Here is a 12,632-nt window from a genome sequence, read left to right as displayed (position 1 = left end):
AAAAAAAAAAAAAAGAAGTTAACCATATGCCTATCTAGTTCCAGCCAGAGAGGAGTCCATATCAAGGTCCTGAGTTAGGGCTATGCCTGGCATGTTTGTCTGACAGCCAAGAATGCCAATGTAGCTAAGTCACAGAAATAAATAAATAAATAAATAAATAAAGGTCAGATTGAGTAATAACTTATAGGCAACTGAAAGAATAATAACTTATACTAAAAGTGCAATAGGGATTTATCTCAGAGTTTTGAGTAGAGGAATGCCATGATATGACCCATAAGCTTGTAGGACATCTCTGACTATTGAAGAAAGGTGGGGATGTCTGTTGCAAGTACAGACATGAAATGATGGTGCAATAGATCATAATTGAAGCCGTTGAAATGGGTGACTTGTGACTGTGGATTCTTGTTAAATTTTGAAGCTAGAAACAGTGCAGTTTTCTGAGAGAATAGATGTGGGTTGTGAGAAAAATGGAGATGTCAAAGATGTCTCCAAGGATTTTAGCTTAAGCACCTGGAAAATTGGATTTGCAGTTATCTGATGTTGAAGAATATAATAGGTTGAGAGCAGAAATTTAGGATTTAGTTTTACACATGTTAATTTTAAGATGTGTATTAGACATTCGTGAAGAAATTAAGAAAGAAATGAATTTAGAATCTTGTCTTCAAAAAGATCTGGAGAGGAGAAATACATTTGGGAGATGTTAGCAGAAAGACAGAATTTAAAGCTAGGAGTTGCAATAAGAACACCAGGAGAGTGAATGTAGATTGAAACCAACAATAGAACTATGGGTCAATCTAAAATTAAGAGGTTGGTAAGAAAAAGGAGATGTTGCAAAGGACACAAGAAAAGTAACCAGTGAAATGAAGGAAATCTAAAAGAATATGGTGTCCTGGAGGTAAGGTGAAGAAAGTATTTCAGGGATGAAAGAATAAACAAAAGTGTTAACTGCTTCTAAAAAGGAGGACTACGAATTGACCATTACATTTAATGCAGGAATTTGATAAAGTGACCAAAAAGTTTGGTGCAATGATAGGGATATAAGCATGATTTGAATGAGCCTTTTGAGATTGTGGGAGCTCTGGTGACGTAGTGCCTAAGGCATTTAACTGCTAACCAGAAGGCTGGCAGTTCAAACCTACCCACCACTCCTCGGAAGGAAGCATGGGAAATCTATTTCCGTAGTGATACTGCCTTGGAAACCCAAGGAGGGGTTGCTATGAGTTGAATCTGACTCAATGGCAGTGTGTTTGAGATTGTGGGAATAGATTTGAAGAGAGCTAATAGGGACGTCTTCTATCACTATTGATAGACACCATCATATCATCATGGCCTCAAATACAGAGTCATTTGAATTATTCAGTTTCCTTTCATCATGTATACCTTATGCAATGCCACAATTATTCTGGTGAAATTTGGAGTTTTATTTAACAGCTTATTTCTTCTCCTTAGTGTACAACTTTGTGGAGAGGTGTTGTAGGAAGAATGAAAAAACATTGAAATTCATTTTCCTGGAGCTAATAGTAACTATGCCACTAGAACATGTAGATAATGGCAAAATGGTGGTGGTTTTGGATCATTTCTAAATGTTCAGAGACACTCAATGGAAGTGATAGAGAAATGTTACTTTGTGCAAGTTTGTATCCATTAATACAAAAATGGAAATTTGCAAACTGTAGGTTTTGGCAATGAATTCCTTGATTCAATGAAAGCCATACTGGGCAGTGTTTCATTCTGTTGTATATAGGGTAGCTATGAATTGGAGCCAACTCGATGGCACCTAACAACATGGAAGCCATGGCACTATTCCAATAAAAGACTAGCGACTATATCTTGACTGAGTTCCTATCTTTTATGCACTTATCACTAAGCTTGTTTTTTGTTCTTTAAATCTTCATAACTGATGCCATACCTGAATTATTTTTTTTACCCATGCCATGAAACAAAACAAAATAAAATGGATTTCTATTCCACATGTTCTATTTATTGCATATTGATTACACTATATAAAGTGGTCTTCTGATGTATTATACTTTATTCTAGACAAAAAACTTTCATTTTTTGACGATTTCCCAAGTATTCCATGTACAAATATTGTAATCTATGTATATATCTATACAAATATATTAATCACTATTATTCAGTCTTATCTAAGACTCAAACCTACTGCCATCAATCAAGTCGATTCTGACTCATAGCGACCCCATTGGGTTTCCAAGGCTATATATTTTTGTGAAGTAGAATGTCTCATCTTCCTCCCATGGAGCAGCTGGTGGGTTGGAACTGCTGACCTTCTGGTTAGCAGCCAAACGCCTTATCCACCATGCCACCAGAGCTCCTTATTAAATCTTACGAAAATCTCTGAAAAATCCTTTCCAGATTATACTTCCATTTACTCATTTAACAAGTGTTTATTGAGTGCTTAGCAAGGGAACTCTGGTAACATAGTGCCTAAGGCACTTGACTGCTATCCAGAAGGCTGGCGGATCAAACCCACCAGCCACTCCTCAGAAGGAAGATGGGGCAATCTACTTCCATAGTGATACTGCCTCAGAAACCCAAGGAGGGGTCGCTATGAGTCGGGTCTGACTCAACGGCACATAACAGCAACAACAGTATGTGCCAAATGCTATTCTAGACATAGACATACAGGAATGGAATGAACTAAGGCATGTTAAATACGCAGTTTCTATTCTAGAAAAGGAGATGGAAAGCTGTATATAATGAAAGCTAAAGGTAAATGTCATGAATAAAAGTTAAACAATGCAAAGAGATAGAGTGACAAATGGTTGTACTTTTGATTACGGAGTTGGAAGAAGCCTTTCTGATGATGTGACACATATGCAAGAGCTGTGGATACTTGGTGGAAGAGTTTGACAAGTAGAGAGAATAATCACAAGTGCAAAGGCTTTGAGTTGAGTGTATCCTTCACATGGTTAAGGAATAACACAAAGATCTATGTGGCTGGAGGACAGTGGATTAGAAGATAGTCTTAAAAAATAAGATCAGAGAAAAAAAGAAGTTTCTGGATTTTATTCATGTTAAAGATGATTAAGCATTTTGAATAGGGAAGGAATAAGATCTGACTAATAATTTTTAAAGGATTACTCTGTTTATAAGCTATTTAAGTATTCTCTACCTTATTTTCTGCTGGGGGATGGTACTAAATGTATTCCTTTATTACAAAAGTATTTATTGCATTAGAAGATAATATATTCACCTGAACATTTCTTAAACGTAATTCCATAGTTATCTGTAAGCATAAGGAATGGTTCATTTAATGAGACCCTAAGAGAAACCAGCTGGTGAGTATATTTAAAATCAGAGAATAATTCTAAAAGTAATTCAGTGTATTCTACTTAAACCATTTTTTTAAGTTGATATTTTTGTTTTTGTGCTATAATATCAAGCAGCTGATGTGCAAGTCTTCATTTTATATATTAAGGTAGCAAATGTTAAGGTATACTTTTAAGCTTAAGTATCATATTAATAAATATGTGAAAGACTTGCATGAATTTTCCAAATTCAATTAAACTGTTTTTAAAAATAATTATAGGTATGAATTTAAATGAAGCTGTATCATGGAAATTAAAAAACTTTTGACTTAGGTTTTTTTTTTTCAGTGAAATTTATTTAAAATTTATATGGTATGATAGCTCTTTATTATTATTTTTTTAATGCTTATTGGGATTTTGGTGAAAGTTTACAGATCAAATTTGCTTTCCATACAGCAGCTCACATACACTTTGTCTCATGACATTGACTGCAATGACATTGAACGCAACAGCTCCCCTCTCACTTCCTTCCCATAGTTACCTCTTCCCTGAGTCTTTACCTCCCATACACTCCTGCCCCTTGAGCTGTCTCCCTGTGCATATACAACCCTTCTGTTCTCCCATGATTGATCTCTGCAAAGAGTGTATCTACCTAATGTAAATAATCAGCTCATGTGCCTGTTTTTGTTTGGCTGGAAGCCATAGGAGTGTGTTCAATTCCAGACCTGAAGGGCAGCTAGCGGTCATCTCAGTGTTTCCATCAGGCTGTATCAGACCAGCAAACCTGGTCCTTTTCCTTTTGTTTTTTCTTTTAAGTGATTTTGAGTTTTCTTCCACATTGTTCTCCCACTCTATTCAGGATTTCCTACATAGATCCCCCTGTGAATGGTTGACAGGGGTAGCCGGGTACCATCTAGTTTTCTCATCTCGTAGTCATATAGGCTGAGAATTGTATGGTGTACCAGTCACTTGGACTAATTGTTTCCATGTGTCTTTGGTTTTCTTAATTTTTCTTTGCTCTGGACAAAGAGAGACCTACTATTGCATCTACATGCCACTTGCAAATTTTTAAGATCCCAGTCGCTACTAGCCAAAGTAGGATGTGGAACAATGTTTTGTGTAGTATGTTATGCCAATTGAGCTTGAGCTTAATGTCCCCTGCAACTGTGGTCCCAAGCCCACAGGTCTAACTACTTGCTCTCTCTGGGTAGCTGGCTGTGACCAAGAAGTGACTACAACCTTGTCCCTTGTCAGCTCTACTGTATACCTGGGAATTCTTACAGAACATATAAATACCCTTCTAGAAACATTACAGAAGTGAATTGCCTAGTCTTCCTTCAGTTACTTCTGTAATGATTCACCACCTCGGAAATCCAGAGAGTGTCCAAGTCAGAATTGACTCGATGGCAGTGAGTATGTTTTTTCGGAATTTGGTGATTTGAAATTCATGGCTGTATAGTTTGAGGCTTTCTTATGTCTTGCATGTCTGTAAACTAAAAGCCAAACTCTGATCATAGATAAAATGTACATTTTTTTAATAAAAAAATTTGATTTTTAGTTTATAGACATGTAATATGTAATAAACCTTTGAATCACTTTAAATCCTTAAACACTGTAACCTAATTATCTTCCTTTCTTCTCCATTTTTAGTGAAGTAAAAAATTATTCATAAACTGTTCACTTTCTTAAATATTTATTAATTTCAATAATACTAATAATAAAAAAGAAACAAATCATACACCACGGAAATGTCTATCACTATCAAAAACCCTTTCTCTTTGGTTGTATCGTGGCTCCATCTGAATAACCTCATAATTAGCTTGGCAGTCTTTCATAGAGGCAGCTGAACCAATAATCTGGTATGAATTCACTTACTGGTTTTGTTGTGTTTACGACCTGGCAGATCACCTGAAATTCCTAAGCATAGAAAAGCATAATATTAGCCAAGACCATTCTGGTGGCCTGGAAGTTAAAACAACATTAAAAAAAAAAAAAAGCTTTTGCCCCAGAAATAAAAATGATGACCGCACTTACTCTACTCTCTTTCCTCTTTCCCTCAGTCCATCTACTTCCTTATCTACCAATTTCTATAATTAAGCTGGTGTTTATCAACTTATATTGTGCCTTATTTTAAAAGACAAATGAATAGGTATGATACGTAATTTGGACAGATAGTCAGGGGCGATTATTTTAAAGGATGAAAAAAGAGATCTCTGCAATTGAACAGAGAATATTACTTCCTCATGGTGGTAACTGAGCTAAATCTGCTGATGTACAGAAGTCAGAGTGTGTCCAAATGTATACACTGATTTTTTTCAACTGCTTAATAGAAGTATAATTTAAATACCATAGACCTTACTTAAGTATAGAATTTAATTATATTTAATGTATTTACAGATTTATGCAACCATCAACACAATCCAATTTCAGAATACTTCCATCACCTCATTCCCACCTTCAGCCCTAGGCAGACACTAATGTACTTTCTATCTCTTTTCTGGATATTTCATATAAACAGAAGTCTTCATTGTGTGGGTGTTTGCGTTAGGCTTCTTTCGCTCAGTAGTTTTATGTAGCATGCATCAGTACTTGGTTCATTTTTTTATTGCTGAGCAGTATTCCATTATGCATGAATTTCATGTTGTAATTTATGTATATCTCTGAAACATCACATGATGTATTTATCTTCGGCCATATCACTTCTTGAAAGTTTAATAGCTTTGCTATTTTTAGTGCCATTTTAACAATTGTAACAGATTTTATATTGTCTCCCTATTTTCATAGTATTAGCAGCTTTGTATAGATTGGTCTTTATAAAGTTTCTCTATGAGCATTGCTTGACAATTGTTAACTTCTCATATCTTTCATACTTATATACAAATTCCCAATAGTAAAATTTCTCTCTGCTTCCTAAATAAAAACAAACCATCATATTTTTACAGGGAAGAGATTTAGGAATTTCTGGCCTTTATGTTTGTTGCAAGTGTATTCAAAGTGTATGTTAGTCACTGGTAATATTCCATGTATTAATTTTACATGTTCTTAAAATATACTTTGTGATATTTTGTAAACCATCATTGGCTAACTATTAATCAAAATATGATTGTATGTCGTTAATATAGGAATAAAAATAAGATGACAATTACAATTGTTGTTATGTGCCGTCAAGTCAGACCCGACTCATAGCAAGTCCTCCTTGGGTTGTGGAGGCAGTATCACTAAGGAAGTAGATTGCCCAACCCTTCCTTCTGAGAACTGGTTGGTGGGTTTGAACCACCAGCCTACTGTTAGCAGTCAAGTGCCTTAGGCACTATGCTACCAGAGCTCCAGACAATTAGCTGAGGAAAAAATACACTGTAAAATATAAAGAGCCAAACTTTGAATGGCTTTATAAACTATGTTTTGATTTTTGAAAGAATAATGATAAAAAAAGAATGTGTCTAGTATGAAAGCTTTAATTATATTGCATATTTGTTTCTCTAGCATTTGTGGAATCCAGCATCTTGAACGAATAGGAAAGAAGTTGAATCTCTTTGATTCCCTTTATTTCTGCATCGTGACATTTTCTACTGTGGGATTTGGGGATGTTACTCCTGAAACATGGTCCTCCAAGCTCTTTGTCGTTGCTATGATCTGTGTTGCTCTTGTGGTTCTACCCATACAGGTAAACATAGCCATGTTAAATTTTATAAAGATGTGCAAAATGTATGAAATAAAACCTTTCACATTTCTGAAGAAGTACAAGCTGGTTTATTTATCTTACAGTAATATATTAATACATGTTATTATTACATGTTTTCAATTATTTAAAATTATCTCAGAAATAACTTTGTGTATTATATAAGAATCATTGAGGGTTGTTTTCCCCCTGGTTACCACTGATAGTTCACATCAATTTTCAGTTCTTTAAAATGGTATTAACTATATGGTATTTAGTTATGCTGTTTAACTATTGATGTCTAATTATAGAATATTAATTATAGAATTATAATAATTATAGAATAATATAGCTTTTAACAGAATAATAAATCAAGGAAACCAACTTGAGAAGAAATGATTTTTCTTCATTCTGAATAAAATAAAATAAAAATAAAAGCCACAAATAATGATGAGAAAATAGTCATTGCATATATTGGTCAAACAAAAAATGAAGATGATATATAAATATTATATATTATTTTGAGGAATGTATAGGGAGGTTGCAAAGATTGCAAAAGAGATGTAAAATGGGATGGAAAATTTATAGATGCAATTTCCAATCGTTTCTTATAGTGTGCCCTGCTCATGGTCAAAGGCTCTGGATACAGCAAATGCAAATCAAACCTTCCTGTTCCATTACATAACCTTTGACCCCAATGTATCTAAATATATCTTACATAGGTAAAGAAATTACCTTCCCATTCATCACCATTCATATATTTATTTCCTCTTAACATCCCTTCCTTGCAAACTCAACTTCCCTTTGATACCAGCTTCTTATAGCTAGATTATGTGTTAAGGTAAATGTATCTCCCATTTGATTAACGTGGACTGAAATTAACACAAGAATTGGGAAAAAATACACATAAGGCTTTACTTTTTCATTCAACAGATGACATTACATGGCTACACACTCTACTGGAGAGAAAACAGAGGCACAAACCTCTTAGTGATCTGTTTTAATATAATGGGGAAATCGTGTTAATATGTTTCCTTAGAGACCTTAAGCCCCTAGGAGGCATTTGCAGGCTCTTTAGCAATCATATTAAAGGTCTGTTGTTGAAGGAACACTGAGGATTCTGATCTCATTGAATTCCATCTAAGAAATTGAATATATTTAATAAACAATAGATCTTTTACACTGATTTATTATTTTTTTTTCATGTCTGGTGTTTTTCATTCATATGTGAAAAAATATATTACAGTTTGAACAACTGGCATATTTGTGGATGGAGAGACAAAAGTCTGGTGGGAACTATAGTCGACACAGAGCTCAAACTGAAAAACATGTTGTTTTGTGTGTCAGCTCACTGAAGATTGATTTGCTTATGGATTTTTTAAATGAATTCTATGCTCATCCAAGACTACAGGTATATTTTAATTATATTATGCGCTATACTGGATTATACTTAGTGACATATTGTCAAACTCAATTAAGTGATGGTGCTGCCTGTCTTCTGGAGGATTGGTATTTATACAAACACATTTAGAAGGAGTAAATGCAGATCTACAGATATAACCAAGAACATAGAAAAATGCTGGAGGAATACTTAGAATTTTAACTTTCTAAATGTATCTGTGCTGTGAAGACAGATGGAATTAAGATAGTGCTACAAAGGAAGGGCTATCTTTGAATAAACAGGATTGCTGATTGCTGTTTTGGGGGGTAAAATTGTATTTTTTTGAAACAGTGAACTTTAACATAAAATACATGCATAATAAAACAGTGAAATAGCCATTTCAAAATCATCTACTTAATATCAAGTATTACTAATGGAAAATTGGAAGTTCCCTTTTTTTTTTTTGGTTTCCTGGACTCTAACTAGGTCTATTTATAGTGGCAATAAATGACCAAAATTTGGACAATAGCTAGCTGACTTGAGAACATGAATTTAGAAAAATTTCTTCATCTGCCTATGCAAATAAAATCCTCAGATGATTCCTCCACTTGCCAAGGTGTTGGGCCAATGTAAATTTAGACAAACTCCTTTCTTGCTTAATACTCTTAGTCTGGTGCAAACATCAAAAAGCTATTTGAACGTCTTGCATTTCTTCAGTGAATTTGTGTCAAGATGTTGGAAAATCCCCAGAAATCAAGATAATGCTAAGTGCATTTAATAATCTCTCTCTTAGTAAAAGTAAAAAGATTGCTTCATGAATATTTCTGACACCTTTTAAAATAATATTTATATCTTGAGAATAATTCTTGAGGTTTACGTTACATAGTGTATTATTTTGTTGTCATTTAAATGTGTTCATTTTCTCTGAGCAAATCCATGTGCTTTTTTATTGTGGGCTATTATTTTATTTTATTTTTTTTGCATATTCATAGTGAGAAATTTCCAGTTTGTACATTAGACAAAAAGAAAATCTGTTTGAGAGAAAATTTGATCACAGAAAAGATCAAAGAAATTTCCTTTGTCTAGTATCAATATGTTGTTGTTGTTGTTATTTGCCGTCGAGTCGGCCCCGACTCATAGCGACCCCTCCTTGGGTTTCCGAGGCAGTATCACTACGGAAGTAGGATTGCCCAACCTTCCACTTTAAAACCTCTCACAAACATATATATTAGAATGATAACATGGTAAATGTTTGCCAGACAATTTTAATTCCTGTAGAGAAGTTGTTTTGAACAATTTTGTCACTGATCACCTTCACTTTTTTCCTCAGAAGACCATGTATTTTAGGGTATTTTGTTCTCAAATTTTTGTATTTAATATCCATTGTCAATATTCACAATATTTTTATAAATCCTTACTAATATAGATATTCACTAGAAATTCCAAACTATCAGTTCACAGTAATATTACCCAATTATGTCATCGAAATTTTGATTCTAAAAATAATATTTAAGCACTTTTGCCTGATATTTCATGTATATTTTAGAATCAGGCTATAGTTATAACTAAGAATTTCATGTATGCATAATAATACTGTAGATTACCTTCTCTTTATGGTAATCCAGCTAAAGTTGTTGATTTGTGAATTTTCTTTAAATAAAATATCAGATATTTTATTATAGAGTAATGCTGTTTAACATATGTCTAGATTTTATATGTGAACTTTTATGTATTAGCACAAATTTATTTCAATTTTATCACATTTCAAAATTTTCTTAGATATTTTATTTACCTTGTTGTTGTTGTTATGTGCCATCGAGTCGCCCCCGACTCACAGCGACCCCTCCTTGGGTTTCTGAGGGAGTATCACTACGGAAGTAGATTGCCCAACCTTCCTTCCGAGGAGTGGCTGGTGGGTTTGAACCCTGAGCTTTCTGGTTAGCAGTCAAGTGCCTTAGGCACTACACTACCAGAGCTCCTTTACCTTGTAGTATTAAAAGAAAAAAAAAAAAATTACTGTTTCTATCTCATGGCACATTTTGTTTTGGATAGGATTATTATGTGGTGATTTTGTGTCCTACTGAGATGGATGTGCAAGTTCGAAGGGTGCTGCAAATCCCAATGTGGTCTCAAAGAGTTATCTACCTTCAAGGTTCAGCTTTGAAAGATCAGGATCTGTTGAGAGCAAAGTAGGTACCTCTTGTCTATATACTGTCTTGCAGAAAAGTTTTGAGTGCTTTAATGTTTTTCTTTCTCCATATTTTAACAATTTTCAATGTTTCAAAATATGTTGAAGTGTTGTGCATATGGAATTTAGTTATGTCGTTGTTGTTGGGTTCCATCAAGTGGATTCCAACTCAGAACAACCTCATGTGACAGAGTACAACTTCCCCAAAAAGTTTTTTAGGAGGTAATTTTTATAGGAACAGATCACCAGGTCTTTCTTCTGTGGAGACGCTGGGTGAGTTCAAACCCCCAACCTTTCAGTTAGCATCTAAGCACTTAACCATTTGTGCCACCAAGACCCCTGATTTTAGTTGTACTGCTAGTCAAAATGAAAGGCTGAAAATATAAAATCAGTATGTTTGCACCTCTTTTCCATCCTAGAGTTAGTGTAGGAATGTTCAACAGACCATGTCCACACCACCCAAGGAAAGGTGTGGCAAGTTATAATTATCTCAAGCTGTCACATATATAAGCTGTCTTCTCCAGACTAACTTTCAGGGTAGTCTCCAGATCCCTGAATACTGTTCTTATTTCACAGATAAAATTTTGGGCTAAACATTGCATGGGGTACCAACACAGTGTGGGTGAGTGTTTAAATTTTAAAGAGTTTATGTGTTTTGGGCAGAAAGCACTTGTGTTACAAGGAGTCAGAGACAAAAGAGTCCCTGGGGAGTAGAGGAATCGGAAAGGTGACAGATCTTAGTTAATTTTCCTCTTTTTGTTGTGCATGTGCCAGCCAGCCAACTTAAGGTGACATAGTCTTAAAGATTTATCACAGGTCATGAGGGGCTGTACCATATGAGCAGAGTGAGAGTATGGTTGGGCAGACTCTGGACATCAGAGAATCAGGGTGTCTGCAAAACAACATCTGTCATTTCAGAAGCCAAAAGACATCCTTAGCAAAGGTAGCTTTAGTCATTATTTTCTGCTGCTTTTAAAGTTTTAAATAGATCTTCATGATTATTCTTGAATTTTCCTACAGGTTCTTTTAGATTTAAAAATCTCTTGACTGAGTTTTCTGACATAAACGTTGTTATTTTAATTTTTCCTGTGGAGAGCATGTTTGTGTTTGTGATTTGTATATGTTCTGTATGCGTGGTGTGGGAAAGGGGCCATGAAAAGAAAGGGAGAAAAATAAAACGCTTTGTGGAACAGACTCCCAACCTCCTTTTTGCACTGTCATCATCTTGCAAGTAATGACTAGAAAGCTACTAACAGGAACTCTGACATTGCTTTTGATATAAGCTGAATAGGTTAATATAACTGAGATTCTTTCACTGGTTTAAAACTTAAACAGAAAGTCACTATAAATTGTCAGAATATAGTGAATGACATATAATTAGATAATTAAGCTTCTCTGATACTACAGTAGTCTTTTTGGTAGATTAAATACTTGAAGTATGTTGTCACTGTACATACGACAGTGTGCAGTAAGTCAGATTCTCTAGTTCTTCCGATAAACTATGCTTTTAGGTTGGGTTCCTTTGTTGTTGTTGTTGTTGTTATGTGCTGTCGAGTCGGCCCCGACTCATAGCGACCCCTCCTTGGGTTTCCGAGGCAGTATCACTACGGAAGTAGGATTGCCCAACCTTCCTTCCGAGGAGTGGCTGGTGGGTTTGAACCGCCAGCCTGGGTTCCTTTACTATCTCTATTTATTCTTTGGGAGCACTAAAGAAATAGTCACCTAGATATCAACAGAAGATGGTTTACTGTACTCTTCTGTGCTAATCATCAATGTGCTTAATTTATTGTATAAAAGTTCTTCACATGAAAAAAATAGAGGCTATTTTATGTTCTGTATGAGTTTGTGTGATAAATGGAGGCTTTGTTTCTACCTAACAGGTCAACCTAAGCTAGTAGCATCTAAACTAGATACTACTTTGTGTTAATATGAGTAACTTATTATTAATATATGAAAATGATTACTTAGCACAATTAATCACATATACAAGAAATATGCCCACATAGTAACAATTAATAAAGTAAAAATAAGAGAACGAGGTAGCTGACTGGTAATATCTAAAAAGATGGGTAAGGAAGATGTTACAGTGACAGAGTATCTATTTTCATGTTCATTTATAACCCTAATTTCATA

General features: G+C 34.6%; 1 protein-coding gene across 1 annotated transcript in view; it reads left to right on the top strand.

Annotated features, from left to right (window-relative positions):
• Positions 1-12,632, top strand: part of KCNT2 (potassium sodium-activated channel subfamily T member 2) — a gene marked incomplete at its 3' end in the record, with an annotated part of 574,934 nt that overhangs the window by 294,413 nt on the left and 267,889 nt on the right. Inside the window, exons 9-11 of the mRNA XM_007941175.1 lie at positions 6,756-6,936; positions 8,177-8,341; positions 10,364-10,500. Of these exons, the coding sequence (XP_007939366.1) occupies positions 6,756-6,936; positions 8,177-8,341; positions 10,364-10,500 (483 nt within the window). The remainder of the gene's footprint in view (positions 1-6,755; positions 6,937-8,176; positions 8,342-10,363; positions 10,501-12,632) is intronic.

This window comes from Orycteropus afer, unplaced genomic scaffold (assembly GCF_000298275.1).
Source record: "Orycteropus afer afer isolate SDZICR_OR568_19922 unplaced genomic scaffold, OryAfe1.0 scaffold00075, whole genome shotgun sequence".
Classification (NCBI taxonomy): Eukaryota; Metazoa; Chordata; class Mammalia; order Tubulidentata; family Orycteropodidae; genus Orycteropus; species Orycteropus afer.
The sequence above is the reverse complement of the archived record's forward strand: the minus strand, read 5'-3'. Positions and strand labels throughout refer to the sequence as shown.